General features: G+C 36.1%; 1 protein-coding gene across 1 annotated transcript; it reads left to right on the forward strand.

Annotated features, from left to right (window-relative positions):
* Positions 1-8,069: 8,069 nt before the first annotated feature.
* LOC140229547 (uncharacterized) lies at positions 8,070-17,850 on the forward strand. Its single transcript, XM_072309794.1, has 4 exons — positions 8,070-8,149; positions 13,457-13,717; positions 15,952-16,157; positions 17,621-17,850. Exons 1-4 carry the CDS (start codon positions 8,070-8,072, stop codon positions 17,848-17,850), a joined length of 777 nt encoding a protein of 258 aa, XP_072165895.1.
* Positions 17,851-22,608: the final 4,758 nt, after the last annotated feature.

Below are 22,608 nucleotides of genomic sequence, written 5' to 3' on the forward strand. Positions count from 1 at the left end.
AAAATCGGACAATCCCCATTCAAAATCCCGGTTCGTATATATGCATTGTTAAAGTTCGTGTTCAGCCATAGCCTTTTGCAAAGGCAGCTTGCTCTAATCAGGGAGGTGGCCACCTCCCTGCTGTAATTTCGGCACACGTACACAGAGAAATCTCTTCCCACCTCCCTTGCAGAGAGCGATGGACTCACACATCCAACGAGCGACCGGCGAACTGCGAGAGTAGCTAGCTCCCAGCCGATCACTGTGTGCGCGCGAGTCCATCGCCCGCCGTATCATGCGAGTCCATTGTTACTGCTGTACATTGATCCAAGGAGCTTGTTTGAAGCTCATTGATTAATTTAAGAAAATATATTATCTGAAAGAGGTAAGTAGAAGCGGTCTTCAATCGGCCAAGATATCTATAGTGAAAATAATGATGTTGATTTTTTTTAACATTCTTTTGATACTGTTGTAAATTACGTCGTTGTATGTGAAATCAAAAGGTGTTGTAATCTTCACATCCAGTGACACCTATACACCAAAACTTTTAATGGTCATATCTTTTGAACAGATTGTCCAATTTTTATCAAATTTGCTGATGTGTTCTAATTAATCTGCTGCATTCAGTCAAGCCACATGTTAATTGGGGTTACATATTACATGTTAATTGGGGTTACAGAAAAAGGCAATAAGAATATGTACCAACTCACATTATCTAGAACATACTGATCCATTATTCCTTAGACTAAACGTTCTTAAAGTTGACGATATACACAAATTTCAAACAGCAATATTTATGTTCAAATACACGCAAAATCTACTCCCACTCTTCCACAACGCATTTTCCCTTAACAGGGATGTCCATGCTTACCCCACGCGCCATCGTAATGATTTCCATTTGAATAACCCTAAACTCCTATTAGCTCAAAAATCAATTCGGCATAACGGGCCTGATATTTGGAATTCACTCCCTCTCCACATAAAACAGTGCACATCTCTCTATTCCTTTAAGGCAAATACAAAGAAATATTTCTTGGCACAATATCATACGGTACAGTAATCATTAAACATGTACCTCTTATACTCAACAACAAGGCAATATTTGGTCCACCCCCTTTTTCCTTTCCTTTTACTTTGCTGCTTGACCCTTCGCCCATATTATAACATATCCAATCATTTTCTTAGAAGTGCTGACCATCAACACTTTCGCGCTTCATCACCTGCACACGCACTCACAGGCACCACTCCTGTTTACCAAGTAATTATATAAAACTGGATTTACACGCACTTTAACATGGCCCATCAGTATTAGTGTTCAAGTACTACAATAAAAAATGGTAATTTAACTCTGGCTGTCCGTCTGTTCAAGCACGGCTTATAACGGCGGCCCTCTGCATCATATGTAAATATTATATATTGTACTGTGAATTAAGTCATTATTGGCCATATAAACATTTTGTATGTTATTTAACGTTTCATTTGTCTTTACATACAAAATATGACTTACTATGTAATATGTCAATAATTTTCAGAATTGTATTTGTGTAATTGAACCTGCCTTTGTTATTTTTGTTATTCTGAAAGAAAATATGAAATGCAGAAAATAAAATCTTTTCAAACATATCCCTTTAACATAATTATGAATCACTGTGAGGACAAACCTTGACACTACTGACTTCAAACTTTTGCTCAGAGCTGCTCTCTTACCATCTGAGGAATCAAAAGATTAAACTCAAATATTTATGTGAATAGAGAGAATGCAGCAATGTTAACAGAATACATCAGACAGCAAAGTTTGAGGAAGGAAAATCGGACACTCTATTCTACAATTTTTAAAGTTTCGGTGCTGCCGCTGCTGGATGAGAAGACTACAAATCGTACATGGACAAGGATGGAAACAAAATATAAAGAGGATTTAACAGAATTTAGTTTTTCTGCTATGATAACAAATACAACAACACTTACCTCATTCAGAAAAACAGGAGGAATTATTACCCTCAATATAATGTCAGTGTCAACTCGAAGGAAAGTGTATGTTTCATTCATTAAAAAGAACATTTTGTGGAAAAAATGTGGTATTATGTGTACGTATGTATGTGTATTTTCCTATATGTCCATTTTCCTATAATCATGTCCATTTAGAAAGATCATAATTACTCTCTAAACTCCTTAGCTTGAAAATCAGTCTATAAGATCACGGTGGTGAGGGATCGATACAAAGTTAGATTGAGAAAATGAATGAATCTATTTTTCTTTTCTTTTTTTTTTTTTTTTTTTTGTTGTTGAGATTTTCAATTCAATATCAGATTGTTCTCTCACCTCAATTTAAAGAATTTAGAGAGTATTATGACGTTCTTGACAGGGTAAGTACTGGTTAGGCTTAGTGTATGCTGCAACTATTATAGTACCCGGGCTTCATAGGCTATTTTCTAATCCAGCTAATCTTCCGTCTCCCGATTTCCATTTCCATTCATTCGCATTCACTCACAAATATGCAGCGAATCACTACGGTCCATATGGATTGATGACCTTTATTTATCGATTCTAACGTTGCAAAGACTAGAACACTAAGTCTTCTTTAACTTCCTATTTGATTCATTTCCATCACTAAAATAACACTGTCTGATTTTCTCACCAAATCGAAGAAGAAGAAGAAGAAGAAGTAACATTGTAATGTACATAGCGGTAGTTAGGAGTACAAAAAGTAAGCAGGACTAGAAGGAGAAATAGCAGTAGAGATAGAAGTAGGTTGAAAAAAAAGAATGTATTTAACAGCATCCCTCTTTCTTTTCAGCAGCTCTCTGTTGTGTCTGCTTTCTGAAACTATTTCACACGTATGTGTTTCTAAATCAGACCAAAAGTTGGCGCTATTCAAGATGAAATTGTTTCTGCAGCAACAGGCAGGGATGACAAATCGGCACTCGAATATTTTGCGGCATCCAAAAGTTTTTATCTCACAGTGTCACACCAATTCTTATTTGTGTTTTACTATAAACATTGCCTTAGACTTAACGCATTATGTCCATATTGCATCTTGCATTTTCATCATGAAATATGTCACTTATTTAGGATATAGATTTAATAAATTCAATGCATTGTCTGCTATTGAATAAATTAAATGTAAATCAGCATTGTACATGTATTGTCATTCATTATAGTGCTGTTGAAAACAAATTTGGTTCGTCTTTGAATTTATTGTACCAGATGCCTACTAGTACCTGGTTTCATTCTCTGTTTCGATAAAGCGAAACTCATAATGTAAATATTTTGTAATTGTACAACTTATAAGAAAAGGATTTGTTCTTGATTTTTTTTTACAAATGCATTAATCATGCAATATTATTCTATTACATAATTCAATTCAATTTTAGATCCATATCAAATTTCAGTCCCAATATTAAACTTTTCCTGATACACAATTGCAAAAATCATAACATTTAAACAGAAATACATAGACATACAAATAATTATGTGAATGTTTGTTCAAAATCATTACATTTATTAGGAAAGAGAGGCCCCCGTCAAAGGCAAGTTTGTAGAGATATGGGCCACTAAAATGTAACTTACAAAAGAAACAAAAGGAAAGTAAAGGAAAGACACGCACACACAGTCACAGACGCTCGGGGAACTGAAAAAAGAAAAGACATTGGGAAGGGGCAACTGGAGAGAGAGAGAGAGAGAGAAGGAAGGAAAGAAAGAAGGAAGGAAAGAAAGAAAGAAGGAATGACTACGGAGAGGAAGCAAGGATCAGCAGCAGCACATGACGAGATTGTCAGACCGTACCAACCACTCTCCTTGGGCACAGTACTTGACATCTGATAATTCAAATAAACTGATAACACAAACAAACAGACAAACAAACAAAAAGCATGTTTTAATTGATATTGTTTATACAATCCGAATAAAACTGTCTTTATCTTCGTTTGAATAAAGCATGACCTGGTATGCATTTTTAAATGGACTGTACAGTACTGGTTGAGGCGAGGATTCAGCTTGTAACATTTTGCGAGATACTTAGAAACCACTCTATGAAATGTTAAAGAGTATACAATAGAGGCATCAAAGTTTATTTGATGAAAATCCATTTTGAAATGACTGAAATATCTAAAACAAAAACAAGGAAAAACAAAGAGATCCTAATAAAAGTCGTAGCCTGTCAATTTTATCAGAATCGCTTTTTTTTTTTTTGGATATCTCAGCCATTTCAAGGCCAATTTTCATCGAATAAACGTTGAATACTTCTTTATATTACATTATGCTTTTCATATTTCATAAGAGGTTTCTTTATCTCACCAAAAATTGTATAAACCTGAATCCTTACCTCAACCAGTACTGCGCAGTCCCTTAATGATCATCACTTAATTTGTTTAAAAAACTTGGTCCCGACAAATTTATTCTGTGCAAGGATATAGTGCGGAGTAATTACAGCGTAGTAGTGAAATACGTTTGATCGTCTTGTAGTGTACACTGTTCATGAACACTAATAAACGTTGTACTTCTACAAAATATACATCATCAAATAATAGGTTCATATTCTTTCTATATCATATGATTATTTCTCCTTTCGGCATTGGTCGATTTGTAATCAAGACTTTTGCTACGGAGTATGCTTGATTTCACTGAAGTAACAGATACATTACTAATCCAAACAAAATTGAATTTCAAGTTAGGATATTACGAGATAAATTTCTGTGAGCTAGTTTTCCGCATATCTTTTCACACATTAAAGATGCATGGAGTTAAATTTACACGAAAATCCATTACTAGTCATTAATGGCTGTCAGTTTTGTGTACGAATCAATTCATGTTTTTGATATTCATGAAATCTACAAGATTTTTTTTTGTATATACATGTAATAGAAATCAATCTGCTGAAGGAAGCACCACATGTCATTAAATTTCTGCATAACTTTTGTTCCATATTGTTATTCATAATTATAGCTAAGCGCCACTGCTTATTTTTCTCATTAAAAATTTTCGAATTTGACATTGCTGTGGTGGCCCAAAATGAAAAGAAATGAATATTAATATCTATTTCTGCTGCTAAATCGGGCCACCAAAATATAGCCTTGGAACTTTGCTGGCCCGACATAAATTTTGAGTGGCCCAGGGACCATCGGACAACCGCTATCGTCGAGCCCTGGATATGGTGATACTGACCTTTTTTCCCGCTGTTTATTGCGTGTAGCCGAATTCTCTCAGTTTAAATAGTACATGCAGGGAGAACGTTCGTCGGGTGAACATTGTACAGCTGCGTCGTTTTACCCATTGGGCATTTTGGTTGGGGGAACTCCCTCCAATGACACACGAATTGGCAGCTTATCTGATTGGCTACAGATGATGTCATTACGCAGACTGACGACCTCTGCCCTAGCTGGGTTAACCGCTTTGCACAGCATCGTTTCGTCCAAAACTTGCCGTCAACGGCGCTGCAATCGTTCTGAAGCGATCGCCGATTGGATCAAAAGAGGGCGGCAACGGTTTCGAACATGGGGGGGGGGGGGGAGGGGGTAAAAAACCTAAACCAAACAAGATAAGAACAAAACGTAATGATGACGCGGAAATATATAAGTTTCGGCTCACTCGCGCGTGCTATTAAATTCAGTTTGTTGGTATAAATCGTTATCTATAAGGCCGTCACTATATCTTGATTAGAATTGAAAGATTTAATAACCAAAAAATGGCAAGAATTCCATGTTTTGTAAGCTGAAATACAAAGATTTTCGGCTCGCTCGCTGCGCTCACTCGCCAAAATTTATCAAAGAAGAAAAGAATCAGAACAGGACGCGGACAAAGTGAAAATGTCTATTATTGTGTTCACACATGTCATTTTATATTAAAGGGATTGGCAGTTTTGGTTGAGATGGGTCTTGAGGTTCTCAATGTTTTTTTTATGATTCTTTGAGATAATGAGAAACCTCTTATGGATTATAAAAGAGCATGTAATTCTAGGAGGCATTCAAAGTTTATTTGATGAAAATTGGTTTTGAAATGGCTGAGATGTATCCAAAACAAAGTGATCCTAATAAAACGTGGGACCCACCTTTTATTAGGATTGCTGTGTTTTACTTTGTTTTTGGATATTTCAGTCATTACACAACACATTTTCAACAAATAAACTTTGAATTCCTTTTGAAATTGCATGCTCTTTATGGTTTCATAAAGTAGCTACTAAGAATCTCGCAAAAGATAAAAGCTGAATCCTCACCTCAACCAATACTATACCATCTCTTTAAGCAGGCAAAATGTTACACGGAGCGGCGGCTGCAATTTCTTTCGTTCTGAAGCAATCGCCGATTGGATCAAAAGAGGGCGCCAACGGTTTTGAACATACGGGGGGGGGGGGGGCAAAAACCCCCAAATCAAACAAGATAAGAACAAAATGTAATGATGACGCGGAAATATACAAATTTCGGTTCACTCGCTCGTACTAATTTAGAGTAATTTTTCAAGTCCTCCGTTTGTTGGTATAAATCGTTATCTATAAGGCCGTCACTATATCTTGATTAGAATTGTAAGATTTAATAACCAAAAATAATGAAAAGAATTCCATGTTTTGTAAGCTGAAATACAAAAATTTATTACATTTGAATCACCCTCAAAACACCCCTTTTAAGTGCTTGAAAAAGCATATCATGTGGACTTTTTTTAAAGTCCCTACCGGGATTGGGTTGGGGTTGAACACTTTTTCAGAAATTAGGGACGCAATTTTCGCATTTGCCCCGGGCGCCGTTTTCCCTAGATACGCCACTGGGCCTACTTCCCTCATTGCAATCGCGTTGCATCAAACTATTCTGTGTTTGTACGACTTCAGCTAAGCGGAGGACTGACATTCCCTACCGTAATAACACTGGACTGCCTGAGCTATGTAACCCTATTTTGCACTTTTGGAGAGACATCGACGAAAAATAAAAAAAAATTATATACCGCACCAAACTTCTACGAACTGCAAGATGACCACGGTGCGACGACACTCAGTCTTCTGCACTAAGCAACTTTTATTTTTACTAGTAATCTGTGTGTTTTCATTGATTATGCTTCCGCAAGTAAAAGAACAACAACAATTACAATGACAATTCTGAAAGTAAACAAGGTGACTCTGTTCTCTATATAATAATATAGAGAATAGAGTCACCTTGTTTACTTTCAGAATTGTCATTGTCGACCCTGAGGAAGATGAATGTATTCGTCGAAAATTTGGTCTGAATAAATAGCACTGTTGGACTGTCAAAATGCATTTAAATTTTGATTTCATGATAGCTCAGCCTAGAGAAAAATAAAATTCATTTGTGATTTTTGCATAGGTTAAAACTATATCGTAGATTACCATGCAGTGCAGTGGCACACACTATGTTTCTTGAGTGCTAAATATCCCAATTTTCATGCCACGATATCAAGGACCACATGATTTTTCGTGAATTAATCAACACCGTGAAACCTTTCTGTCGCCTAACCCAAAGGCTCCAATATGACTACCGTCACGTTACATTCACTCCTGCGAGAGTTGCTTCCATGAAACTGACATACATGTACTAAGTAGCAGTATCTTTCTATATACAGCAATCATTCTGCCAAACAACGATCAAACGTACATCTAAATCCCACACATCTTTTACAGGCCTCCCAAACCTTTTATCTGCCTATTCTCACACCCACCTATTATGACACTACGGGACAAAATACGGAAGTTTATGACCTTACATGCAAGGAGTATTTATGGGACTGGTGGCGAAGTGTGGTAACTGGGTAATTCGGTAATCAGGAGACCAATACCGTATTTAATTCAATTACGCTCAATCTGCACACGGTTGATGCACAAGTTAGATGCCAATCATACGTTGACTATCATGAATATTCATGATTGGCCACGCCCACTGACCTTTTGTTGCTTTGGTTTTTGCTTAATCTTTCATACAAATTAATGAGGTTCACTTACCGCCCTCTTGCGGCCACAATTAGACAGCAGAATTACAGGAGCTGCTCACAAGAGTTCTGTGGAGTCGCTCACCAGAAACACCAGTAACACCAAAAGACGCATCCGAGTACAGAATGAGCATGGTAATATTTGGTTTCATTGCTCATTCGAGCAAATGGAGCTGTCCGAGAAGGCGAGGAGGATGAAGGAGTATTTCAACGCAGGAGGGAATTCGATAAAATCGGAAGTCATGAGGTAAATCGTCAATAATTTCCATTTTACGCTTGTACTCATTTCCAACTTTTAGTATGCCTGTTGTGCTACGTTTGTGTAACTTTTTCAACTATGGCCGATGTATCACATAATATAAATATAAGACACTTCACTGTGTATCTGAATTATGGATCAATTTAGTCTGCTCTACTTTTAGTACTTAATAATTAGGTTGCCTCATTGATTTTATTGCTTGGTGTAAACACCGGCTTAAGTCAGTAAAGAGGAGTGTGTGTGTGTGTGGGGGGGGGGGGGGGATGATCAGCGACAGGTTACCATCACATTGTAATCACAATTACAAGCCCATAACCGGACCGGCACAAAAACGTGGGGGGGGGGGGAGGGCTGACACAAACACTTTACAGGGATTGACTGTTTGCATTCCCCACTATTTTTTGCGTGAATATGAGGTGGAAGGGAAGTGGCAGACGATTTTGACACCCCCTCCCCCCTTTCAATAAATGTGGCGTCGCCTTGCATAATGCGCAAATGAAATCAACGGAATTGTACATGTTTGTTTGTTTGTTTGGTTTATTTTTGCATTTTCTTTCTCCGAATACAATTGCAAATGAAAACAGAATGATACAGATAACATACAAATCAATACAAAAAAAATATATCATTTGCGTAACAACATTAGTCTGAAGTGACATATGAATCAAAATAACATATTAAGGCATACTGTATCTATTAACAAAGGAGAAATCAATACAGGGGACCGTCATCATAAGCAGAGCTTGACGTGGATGAGGCCCTATCTGAATATGTGATACCAATATAATACAACACCAATTATATATGTACTCATAAAACTCTTAATCTTAATACACGAAACACATTTTGCTAGAGAAAAAAGAAAAAAAAAGAAAAGAAAAATAGTGACTTGGCGCTTTAAAACAAGAAAAAAAAAACAGCACGCTGCACCATTGACTACTGCATGGTATAGTAGACAATAAAAGTGTAGGTGTGTGCGAGTGACAGTGCGTCGTGTGTGCAGGTGACAGTGCAAGAGAGAATAAAGGCTGTAGCATGCCTATTCTGGGGGTAAGGTATGGGCTTTACTGAATGTATGCAATATCATCAAAGAAGGGAACGGGAGGGAATGGAAAAAATCGAAAAAAAAAACACTTTGCATGGATCAGGGCTGACTGAGACTTAAGAGAAAAAAGAAAGAAAAAATACATTGATCAAAGACTACTAACTGGAAACATATTTCAGTAATAAATATTTTTTTAAATGAGCTTTAAAGGAAAAAAGTGAAGTACACTGCTTTAATTGATCAGGTAGGTTATTCCAAACATCGGGACCGTAATGTCTAATTGATTTCTGAGCTAAGACAGTTTTGGGGTTTACAAGGTGAAAGTCTGTCGAACGGCGAGTTGGATATGTGTGTATATTCGAATTTACGTGAAAAATATTATGAAATAAAGAGGGAAGTTGATTTGTTGCGTACTTGTACATAAATATACCTGTTTGTAAAATGTGGATGTCCTGAAGCTTCAAAGTATGCAAACGATGAAATAAAGGATCTGTATGAGATAAATATGTGGAATTAGTAATAATGCGAATAGCACGCTTTTGGAGTAAATACAATGAATTCAGTTTAGTAATACTACAATTTCCCCATACAATATTTGAATACAATAAATGAGGTAAAATTAAAGAATTATATAAAATAATCAGGGATCGTTCTCATAAAAGATCTTTCAACTTCCAGAGTACGCCAATATTTCTTGATAGGGTCCTTTGTAGACAGGATATGTGTTCGTTCCATGTCAAATGAGAATCGATTGTAATGCCTAAAAATCTAATAACCTGTTTCTCGCAAAGAGAAAACCCATCAATTGATATATTGACCATTAAGATCCTGTGAGTAGGGTTTTCTAAAATTAACAAAATTTGTCTTGTTAACATTCAAAGATAACTTGTTTGATTTAAACCAATTCAATATATTCAATAATCAGTGTTCAAACGATTAACAAGGGTCCCTATATCATAATCTGATGTAATAATGGATGTATCATCAGCAAAAAGTATAAAATTCAGAGATGGAGAAGAACTTATAATATCATTTATATAAATGTTAAACAACAGAGGCCCTAAAATGGAGCCTTGAGGTACCCCACATTTAATATCAAGTTTCTGTGATTCATAAGACTGAAAACTCACATACTGTTGACGGTTTTGCAAATAATTTATAAACCAGAGCAGAGCGTGACCTCGGACTCCATACGTATTAAGTTTATATATCAATACTTCATGGTCGATGGTGTCGAATGCTTTCGACAAATCCATGTATATACCTATAACATGCTTCTTATCAGTAAAAGCTTCAGTTATTATACATGTGAGCGATTGCATAATCAGTAGAATATCCACTTCTAACTCCAAATTGATTGGGTATCAATAAATTATTGGTTTGTAAAAACTGATGTAACCTTTTATACACAATTTTTTCAAGAACTTTGGATATACTTGGTAATAATGAAATTGGTCTATAATTGCTCATTAATTTAGAGTCATCTTTTTTATGAATAGGAATAACTTTTGCAAGTTTGAATGAGTTCGGAAAAATGCCTGTTGAAAGAGACATATTAAATACGTGAGTTAGGGGGTTTGCAATGTAAAAAAAAAAAAAAAAAAAAAATATTTGTTTCAATAAATGAACACTAAGATCATCATGCCCACTCGATTTAGTTGTTTCAAGATTCTGGACAACATTGATTATCTCATGATCATTGGTAGGCGTGAGAAATAATGAATTTTCACAAGAATTGGGTAAATAATCAGTAAAATGTGTATTACATGAATTCATATTAGATGCTAAACTAGGACCAATATTTATAAAATAATCATTAAATGAGTTGGCAATTGTGGTAAAATCAGTAATTTCCTCATTGTCAATGATGATAGAGTTGGTAGTTTCTTTTACCGTCTTTCCCATAAGAGCATTGACAGTTTTCCACAATGAAAAATGATTATCCTTATTTTTTTTCTATATTATTTGAATAATACAATTTTCGGGACAATCTTATTACTGATGTTAAAGGGGAAGGCTAGTAACTGATCAGTGGGAATCAGTGGAAATGCTGGAAGATGATTGTTCCAATCCTTATGGGATTCATTCAAGAGTTCGTTGTATATCTATTGTTGTGTGAAAATGATTTGCTTCAGAATGGTCTCATATTCAAGTAATGTGCAGTTTAATGCTTCCAGGTTAGTGTCCCTGGTCAGTGACGGTGCATTAATCTGCACATTACTTGAATATGAGACCGTTCTGAAGCAAATCATTTTCACACAACAATAGATATACAATGAACTCTTGAATGAATCCCATAAGGATTGGAACAATCATCTCCCAGCATTTCCATTGATTCCCACTGATCAGTTACTAGCCTTCCCCTTTAACTGATTTCTATATTTCCGGTATTTCATAAATAAATTGTTACTTTGATTCTTTATTGCTTGCTTATATAACTTATTACGGGTTGATATAGACCGCATAATACCTTTGGTAATCCAGGGTTGTCTATTTTTCTTTAAAGGTTTCCGTTTAACCAAAGGAATATTTTTCTGATAATAATACAATAACCTGCTGATAAATTTTTCATAAGCAGTATCAGCATTGCTTTCATCAAATACATCGCCCCATTCTTCCTGCGCTAAATCAAATATCAAAGAATTAATGTTACTTTCTGTTTCCTTATAATACATTTGAGATTTTTTACTATCAAAATATTGTTTTGTTTGCAAAAAATTTTTATTGATGGTGAAAACAGGTGAATGATCAGATATATCATAATAAAATATACCATTTGTAAATTCTGTGTTTATTACATTTGAAAATATGTTATCAATAAGAATCTTTGATGTACCAGAAATTCTTGCTGGGTTGCTGATATGTGGTTGAAATAAATAAGTTGCCATGTAATATGGATATCCATTTCTTTAATTGTAATAATGTATATAGTAGATATTTCTTTATAGTTATTGGGTTCCTCAATTTTCGTGATTTAAGTCCATTAAAGCAATCATCCCAAGGGGACTCCCCCCCCCCCCCCCATACACACACACACACACACACACACACACACACACACACATGAGGAAGATTTGGCATTTTCAGACCTGAAATTCAGCGATTTAGTACACGCTTTTGGTGAAATTTTGGATTTGTTTTCCTATCAAAAAAGTAAGAATATAAATATTCACAGATAACTGAATGAATAAATCGTGGTATCTCAGCTCTTGTTCCGCGTGTGCGACATCACTGAGTATGCCTACTAAAATATACATGGAAGTTGTCAGGGGAAGGGGAAGGGTGTAAGACGGAGTTTTTTTTTTTTTTTTTTTTTTTGCATTTTTAGGATTGACATGGAACAATCTGATGCGAACTTTTGTGGAATATTCGAAAATGAAGTCCCCAAAGTGTACAGAGTGTAAATCAGTGGATGGGAACCGAGCGGAGAAAATTAAAAGAGGACGGGGAAACTTTTAAATTTTGAAGTAAGAGATCTGATGCACACTTAAATGAAACATTTGGAAATCTGTCAATCTAAAGGTGTACTAAGTGTATAGGAAAAGTTCCCCCCCCCCCCCTCGGATCGATACCACTAGGGAGGGGTTTACCCCCTCCAACATGAGAGTTTGCAATTTCAGACCTTTACTTCAGAGATCTAGGTGGACATTTTTGTGAAGTAATCATATTTTGCATCTGTCAAAAAAGTACAAAACATTTCTATTAAGGAAAATGTGCTGTGAAATGGTGTGGGAGGGGGTAAATCCCCTCTCACACAAAGGAGATTTTGCATTTTCAGGCCTGAAATTCAGAGATATTATGGTGCACACTCTTGGTGAGCTTCTAATAGCTTTTAACACACGCAATATTCTACATAGATTCCAACCAAACAGCGATTAAACATACGACCTCTGTACCCAAGACTCATACGCGCGAAACACTTGAATTTAAGCCCTATGCGGCTGAGAGACGAAGCGATATCGTCGCAGGTTCGACGTCATTACAGCTTTACCGATCATGCTTCCCAATTCGAAACTATAATATTATTTTGACAGATTGACTATGTACAAAGTGTATATCTTTCTGTATTCCATGACGCTCAATCTGCACACGATTGATGCAAACGTTTGATGCCAGTCATGCGTTGACCACACTTATTCCATATATTCATGATTCGGCGTCGCCCACTGAATCCTGTTTTGTTGTTGCTGTGTCTTTTTTCCATGGGGCTTCACTTACCGCCCTCTTGCGGTCAAAATTAAACACAGCAGAATTAGAGCACAGCACCAAGAGCACCAACAGCACCAGGAGGCGCACCAGCAGGATGTCACGTCGAGGAATTTCGACATTCGACTTAATTCGGTGTCCGACTTCAAAAGATGCATTGGAGTCCAGAATGAGCATGGTATGTGTGAGACTCACTCTATTTGGTTTCATTGCTCATTCGAGCAAATAGAGCTGTCGGATATGGCGAGGAGGATGAAGGAGTGTCCAAACGCAGGAGGGAATTCGGTAGAATCGGAAGTCATGAGGTAAGTCGTCAATGAATTTCCATTTTACAGTTGTACTCATTTCTATATTTTAATATGCCTGTTGTGTTACGTTTGTGTAACTATTTCAACTATGTACCGATGCATCACATATAAACAATATAAGACACTTTATTGTGTATCTATATTATAGATCAACTTAGTCTGTTCCACTTTTGGTACTTTATAACTACGTTTGCTCACTGATTTTGTTGCCGGGTAAAATCAGAACGTTTATAGATATGGACTAGTCAGAGAGAGAGAGAGAGGGGGGGGGGGGGGGAGCGATCGCATTTTTCCCCTTTACATCTGGTTCTCTTTGTAACCATGCAAGGGACATCACCCTGGGTTATCAACCCAGGGCTGCAGAAAGCAGATGATTAAATTCAGATTATAATTATTATAATTGGTGACGTGAATTGTAATATGTTTTGGGATGCAGTGTCATGGCAATCAGAACGTCTTTTAGAGATCATCATGAATTCTGATTTGACTCAGCTTACTCTCCTACGAGGGTCACCAAAAATGCTGATTTCTTTTTTTAAACGATGAAGGTAAAGTTAATGATGGTGGAATAAAAACCATAGGTATGTGTGACCATTATCGGGTTTATTGTACCTGTCTGAGGTAAAAACGAGATCTCAATGTGAATCATTGTCACAATTTTAAAGTTAAGCGTAGCTATAGATATTTTGATGTGAATTTCTACATAAATGACGTCAATCAGATAACTTCATGGAAAAGATTGAAGGTTGTATAAGATGTAAATAGCGCATACTGTTTCTTTGAAAAGAAACTCGTTGAGGTGTTTAACAAGCACGTCTCTCTCAAGGAAAAGGACCAGGAAACAAGAATCTCCATGGATGACGTCAGATATACTGGATTTTACTCACAAGAGAAATTTAAAGAAAAAAACTTGCAGTAAAAGTTAGGCAAAGATTGGAAGGAATACAAACGGCTGTGAAATCAAATTACTACAAAGATCCGCCAAGCAAAGGCTGATTACATAGCGAAAAGTACAAAACAAGCAAAAACAACAATCAACAAATTCGGAAGTCTTGAAAACTCTCATGCCAAGCAAAAAAAAAAAAAAAAAAAAAAAAAAAGGACAAAGACGGAGTAATTTTCATCCTGATTTGGTGATCATGAATGTATGGTTTCAAAGACGGGAACGATATACAGGCTTCCACAGAAGTGAATGGTGATGAGTCTTTGCCTGAACATAGAGAAGACTACTACAGTGTATGATGCCACATGCGTGTGATACAACAATATAAGGAAAATATAAAGAGAATTTCACATATTTTTAGTTTTTTGGAACGGATAATCTGATTTTCCCCAAATTTTCTCTAATGTGTCCTACTAATATTGCTGCATTCACTCAATCCACATGGACTTGTCCTTTAAGACAATATAGAGTATAGTCTATTATAGTGGTCACCATGGTGGTCACTTCTGAACATGCATGATCATTTCCAAATGCCATGTAGCCGGCAATTGATTGGATGATGGTTTGCAAAGATTATTAAAGGGTGGAATATGCAAATGAAATAGGTTGAAATGAAATGAAATGAAATGAAATGAAATGAAATGAAATGAAATGAAATGCTATTACATTTATTATGTTGTTGCAAGGTGGTGTTATACAAAATTTTCCATAGCACCGTGGGCTGCACCCTCAGAATACCGTGCTATATAAATAGAATTATATCTCTCTTGGAAGACAGTCGATACGAGTATTTATGTATTAATTGGTCACTGATTGAGTGGGAGATACCCACTCTTTTATGCCGCTCAAGAAGACTTGTGAACTTCATCTAGAAGACAATAAACAACCATCTTTGTACATATTGTACATCACTATCTGCTGTGAAGTTCTTTAGAAGTGTCAGCGTGTGGTAGTTGAACGTGGAAGGTACGCCAGTGTGCTGAAAACCATCAAGTTACAAACAGCCTAGATATCCTCTGTATGATTCAAAGGATGTCCACATCATTGAATAAAAAAAAAGAAGACCCAAGTCCATCAAACAAACTGACCCCTTCACAAGCAATGTAAATATTCATTATGATAACAATATACGAACTAGTTTGTATTCAAAATGTTGCCTTACTATGACAGTTCATCATACAGTGGCATCTTATTGGAAAAATAAAAAAAAAAAAAAAAATCTGTTTTTTCATGTTTACAGAAACGTGTGTGTGTGTGTGTGTTTTTATTATTATTACTATTATTTTAGCTTCGAGCTCTTTCACCGCTGTTTCGGAGCAAAACTCTTCCAGACGGAGATGGAGATTGCTTACGATCCCCGCGGTGGACCCATGGTGGATTACACCTGCGAAATGTTCGGTGTCAGTGTGGGCGTGTCCGTTACCAGAGCGATGAAGTACAAGGCGGAGTTTGAGAAAGAGGATGCAGAGGACCTTCTGAGAAAGAAACTGAAAGGTAAGTGTCACGTAGAGTTTAGAAGTTAGGAAACTGGAGCGCAGAGAAAAACTTATAATGAGAGTACCGATCCCTGGGACCGATCCTCTTAAGAACCTGTGTCCTGAATTACGTAGCGATGTTGAAGTCATCATGGTCATTATAATCAATGTTTGCAGGGACCTGATGATAAAACCAAAAAGAGCGAGCAATTTGAGCATAGTACTGCAGCTCATTAGACAGAAAGGACTACACTAAAAGCAACGTACAGAAAGACAGACATGACAGACAAACAAACTTTAGTCACTTTAATAACGAACAAACAGAAAAAAATCCCTACTGGAGCAGCCTGGAAGTGAATTCATGTGCCAATGTAACCATAGTCTTACTCAGTCTTTTGAATTTGTAGCTGCACATTTTTGCAGAAAAATGTTAAATTCCTTCTGATCTGTGAGTAGTGGAGTTAACTTAAGAAATTTAAACGACATTGCTCTTGCGGTCTTGTCATGTTACTGGTAACTTATGGCAAGGGCGAGAATATCTGTACTGAAAATTTCAAAAATTGCCAAAACTTTCACAATTATAACCGTTCCTTGTTTGTTTGGTCGCTTTTTTTTGGGGGGGGGGGTTCGTGTTTTGACTCGACTGATATTGAAATTGAATGGATGATTTATTAGGTTCACAATTGAAATGTTACACGGAGCCGGCGAACTGCAGCACAGTATCCGCCTAAAAATCACTTAACCTCAATTTGTTTACCCTTTTACTACACTGAGTTTTACCGTTTTTATTAGTATTGTTGACACTGTTAATACATGAGCATTGCCATTATGATCATGACGAATTAAAGCGTCTTGTATGTGCTGTCATAAGAATACAATATGATCTTCTCCAAATTTTATTAAATCCATAGGAAAGAGACGAAAGTCCTTGCAGAAAAGTGCAGTGGTGATCCATATTGGAGAAAAAATAAGGAAGTTATGAAATTTAAAGATTTCGGAATATTTCAGAAAACCCTTCTTGAGCAGTCGTTATGAATATTCAAATTAGCAAGTTGATGATGTCATGCTCTCACAATTTCTTAATCATTCCATGTACGAAAACGACAATATTCCCATATTTCAAAAGTATAAGACAAAACTTTCAAAACCATGCACTTTTTAAAGTTAGCTCTGATATATTTTGGTATGGTAATATGCTCTTAGCTGTATTGTCTAAAGATGGATTTTTTCCGAATATCATTTACAATATTCACGGAAGCTTGTGAGGGCATAGCATCATCAACTCGCAAATTTGAATATTCATAGGGGAAAAAAATTCGAAGAAATGTGAAGGTTAAAAATATTATATCTTTCTTATTTCCCATTTGATTTCTGGCATTCTGTTGGATTCTTTTTCTTTTTTTTTTTTTTAGAGTTTATTTATTTTCAAGGTGGATTTCTTCTTTAAACGTTTCCATGTTTGTATTTTCATCTTACAAACAGGATTACACCGTGCAACGCAGAATGCAAAGGACAGGTGGTCCAAAAAAGTTCTGCATATCTGGGCGACCTCGCCAGACGTCGCTGAGAAGCTCACTTCAGAGTACAAAATGCTCTGTGAGGATGAATCCTCAACTCATCTCACATCGGAGGTTTTCATCATGGTGACCGTCGTCAACGACGAACATCACTCGATGTTTAAATCACCAAAACGAAAGAAAAGAGGAAAATAGCAACCTCCGATTTTAATGGGCCAACCGAGACAAAAAAAAAAAAGTCAGTCAGTGTTAAGCTCTGCGTCATGATCGTATTATGTACGTTTACTGCAGTATGATGTGAGCTAACGCCCTCTATTGGCAATGAAATCACAACATCAAGCACTTACGGAAAAATTATCATAATTACATTACAAAATGTATAGATGAATCCAACTCTAGTGCATTGTAACTTTAGGGGGTATCTCGCTGAGCTGCGAATATTTGCAAGCGTAGCGAATTAAGTTATAGGGAATCCCGGGGTTCGTTTGTAATCAAATTCGTAAACAGTTTTCTTTGTCCTATCTAAAAGGTTTTTGTTTTGTTTTTGTTTTTTGTTTGTTTTTTTTTGTCGCAAAGAAATTTTGAACATGTTGAAAAAAAAAAACTGTTTACGACAATGAAAATTGTTTGCAAATTTGATTGCACTACCTTTTTCAATTACGACGTTGATTACAACTGTTAATGAATCCTGGGCTAAACCCGCTCAGTGAGATACCGCCTTTACGGCGGCCATTAACTGGGAGGCTTCCAAAGAAGAACAAAACACTTGCAATGGTTATGCAATGAGCCAGATGCGTTGCTACGTCAGTACATAAATAATCTTTTGTTAGGCATATTTTGAGCCCCCAGTTATCATTTTCATAAAGAAAAAAAAAAACAGTCTATGTATGTGGTCGAAAAGAGAACCTGAAACAAGATGTATACTGTGTACCTTATCAGTATATGTAGCAGTTTGATACTAAGGTCTTGTAAACCTGCTTGGCGGTTGCCTTATTCGGTGCAAAAAAAACAACAACACACAACTCAAAACAAGAAGCTGTGCTGAAGATATAGAAGTCTGCATACGAGTAGGTTTATACTACATATAGTATTTTGTACTATTTTACATAATTTCCTTATCTTTTTTGTATACGTGTATGTATAAGAAAATCAGTGTGCAATCTCCGTTGCGTTTTTCTTCCATTATGTTCTGAAATGGCTGATAATTAAATGACTTTTTAAGCTTTATGCTCTACTATAGTGTAAAAGTAGGATTTTTAATGGAGGTCTGTGTTTAAGAATTCTTTGTTTTCCTCCATGTAAACAGAGACGACACTGACTAACTTATTTTCAGTCTCTCTGTGTTTAGCATGGTCAATTTCGATAGTCTATTTATAGTATATAGTTTGACTTCACTAACTCGCAGAGCGTAATTCTTAACAGTCTTTCAATAGTATGTATCGTGTAAGCATTGTAATATCAAAGCTTGCAATACGCTTCATTTGCCAAAGGACCAAAGGAAAATGTCTTCCCCAATGTGACTTGTCACTTTTCTTCAGGAAAACTGGTGCTTAATGGACATATACGTATAGGTGAATAAAATCAACACCTATACTGAAGCATGATACCATATACATGAATGTATTTTTTTTTCTTTTTAACGTACTTAACTTTTCTAGCATAATGAAAAGAGCACTTGACTTACCTCTTTCAGAAATCATGGGAATACCCATTGCTATAGTAACAAGTCTATAAACTTCGTTCTTTTCATGCCAAATAAATTTTGTAGAATTCTCCATTTTTTTCCTCCCTATATTGTTGTCCAAAAATAATATCACGAACTGTAGAAGTCTTCTTATCCAGCAATGATTAATTCTGTCCGATTTTCCTCAAACTTTCACTGATGTGTTCTATCAGTATTTCTGCTTTCACTCAATCCACATCTTAACTGGTGCACGTCACGAGACCGAAACCCACGAGTTATACAGCCTGCGAGTCATACAGCTCGCAAGTCATACAGCCCATGAGTTATACAGCTCACGAGTCATACAGCCCATTAGTTCGACATCTGTCGAACTCGTGGGCTGTTTTTACCTAGTGTCGAACTCACGGGCTGTACAACTCGTGAGCTGTATGACTCATGGACCTGTTTTCAATGTCGAACTCGTGGGCTGTATGACTTGTGGGTGTCGGTCTAGTGGGATGACCCCATCTTAACTGGTCTTTGGTTTCCTTTGATACAAGTGTGACAATGAATTGGATGACGAAGGATGTATAGTAGGATGCCAGGTGCGGTGAGAGCTTTCGAAATATTGTCTCCCTCAGCATTTTGGTCTGTACAAGCCGGTGGAGTGATACAGAAATAATCATAGACTGTGGTATAAAGGGATAGAAATAAATATGGAACGTTAACATGCACTACGATTGAAATGGAATTAAATGAAATATAATTTATTGTAATAAACGTGATTTCAATAATATAACGTAAACGTGATGTCAATAATATGATGTTTTGAAAACATATTTGACGATTACAACATCATACTGTAGTACTCCTTATAGCAAGTTAGGAGATATATTAATAGAAATAGAATGAACGTAACAATCGTTTGTATACTTGTATTGTTTGTTGAAATGAAAATGCATAACTGAAATGAAATTAAATCAAAGGAAACTCATAACTGAAATAAAATGAAATAGAGTTGTGTACATGAATGTGATATCAACATTATTTTTTTAACAAATCTTTGATTAAAAATATAGTATGTACTCATAAAAGAGGACTGTAGAATAGACAATACTATAAAAGAAGTAATTACCAGGCGGAAATAAATTCATGAACAAAATTACTATATGGCAAAATGTGTGCAATCACTTACGTACTTGGCAGTTGTTGGTGTTGATTTGGCGCCCGGTGTGGCTGGCTGTGCCGAGAAAGGGGCGCCTATGTGATATATTGGGAAAGATGCTGGTAGCTTACAGGGGTGCGTTGATTGTCAATATAGTGTGTGTGTGTGTGTGTGTGTGTGTGTGTGTGAGTGTGTGTGTGTGAAGTGAGGTTCAAATACAAAAAAAAATGAGACTTTTTTGTTATCAAAAACGCTACATTTTGTTTCTTTCAAGCAAAACTTCATTTATTCAGTTATTATTAGGTCGCAGTTATACACTATATACGTCCGTTGCTAAAGTATTACCTGAACTTTGAAATAACTATGACAACAACATTAATATAGATAGTTCGGGAAAAGCACACCAGTGTTGTAAAAATATAAGAATTTTATTACACTGAAACGGCTCAACTTGAAAACAAAATAAAATAAAGCATGTGACACTTATACGGTGTTTACGCATTGCAATTCCCATTACTTTAGTATGCTTTTGTGTTTTTATTTGATTTCACACAAGCACATTGCTTTGGAAACAAACAACAACTATCATATCTCAGTTCAATTTTCTATTTCAATTCCAATATCACATTCGCCAATATTCAATTACAAATAATTATATTGAAAAAGAGTGTAATAAGATAATGTACAAACATATACCATACATAATCATAATTATGAAACCATTGTTCAAAATGATTGTATTAATTAGAAAAAAGAGGCCCGTGGAAAAATGAACTTGTAGAGATGTGGGCAACTCAATAAACTCAACTAACAAAAGGTAAAAAAAAAAAAAAGTACTATAGTAACGCGTGCACACACACACACACACACACACATCATGTACATAGGCACCGTGATAGACACTCGGATACACAAACAACAAAAGACGTTGGAAGGGGCAATAAGAGAGAAAATAGGGGGAAAAGGAAAGGGAGAAAGGAAAGACGAAAGAAAAGAAAGGGAGAATAAGGGATATGGAAAGGAAGCGAGGGTCCGCAGCAGTACATAGCGAGCAACTGCCAGACACCTGATTCACTGGCATGATGGGCACAGTAGACATCAACTAGATAAACGTAGTGTAAAATGAAAACATAACACGGCATCATTTTGGAAAGTTAAGATTTCCACAGTTTCAAAGAGAGTGTATCGTGTGCGGCGGTGCGTGTCTAGTGAGTGTGTGTGTATCAGGTGAAGTGCATTTGGGAAATTGTTACAGGATAATGGGCATTATGATGGTCGTTACCTGTCTTTATAAAAAAAATCCTGAGGGTCACTAAAATGGTTCAAAAGTGCATTTCTATATATATATATATATATATATATATATATATTTTTTTTTTTTTTGTTAACACCAGCTTGTATTTTGGTAAAATACTAGTAGTTTGCAGACACAAACCCTTGTTGCTCGTAAAGGAGTCTGCGCCAAGACTATTACATGCACCATTGGCACTGTAACCGTGTGCATGTAGTAGTCTTGGCACAGACTCCTCTAAGACCAACAAGGTTTTGCGCCTGCAAACTATAGAGAAAACTTATGGTAGTTCACTGGAGCATCTTTATTCTTATCAAAATAATGCAGAAAATTATTATATGGGACTACACGGACATTGTATGCAGGCATGATGCACAGTTATGCAAATGAAAAGAAATAAATGACACTGATAAAACATCCGATTATATCTATTTGAATAATTATATCAAATTTAGAATAATGGTCTCTTATTGTTAAGGGCAGGAAAGGCTGCAATACCTCGAAAAAAAAAAATCTGAGATGACCGCGGAGAGAAATCATTTAACAAAAATTCTATGACCGCAAAAAAAAAAAAAAAGTTTACAAAATGATCAGGTAAACATTTTGTAATTGATTTGCAAGAATGCTATTTTGAGAATGTACGTATGCATGGCAATCCATATATCCGTTATAAACCAGAGAATTATTCAGTCTCATGCGCAACTATAGGTCTGCAATAATTTCTATAATCATCTATGAATCTCTCACAGTCAGCATTGGTAGTTTAAGGACAACCATTATTTTCAATGTATTGTAATCACTTCTTCTTTTATATTGCAACATTACAGGAGTCAT

The sequence above is a fragment of the Diadema setosum genome, chromosome 6, assembly GCF_964275005.1.
Source record: "Diadema setosum chromosome 6, eeDiaSeto1, whole genome shotgun sequence".
Lineage (NCBI taxonomy): Eukaryota > Metazoa > Echinodermata > Echinoidea > Diadematoida > Diadematidae > Diadema > Diadema setosum.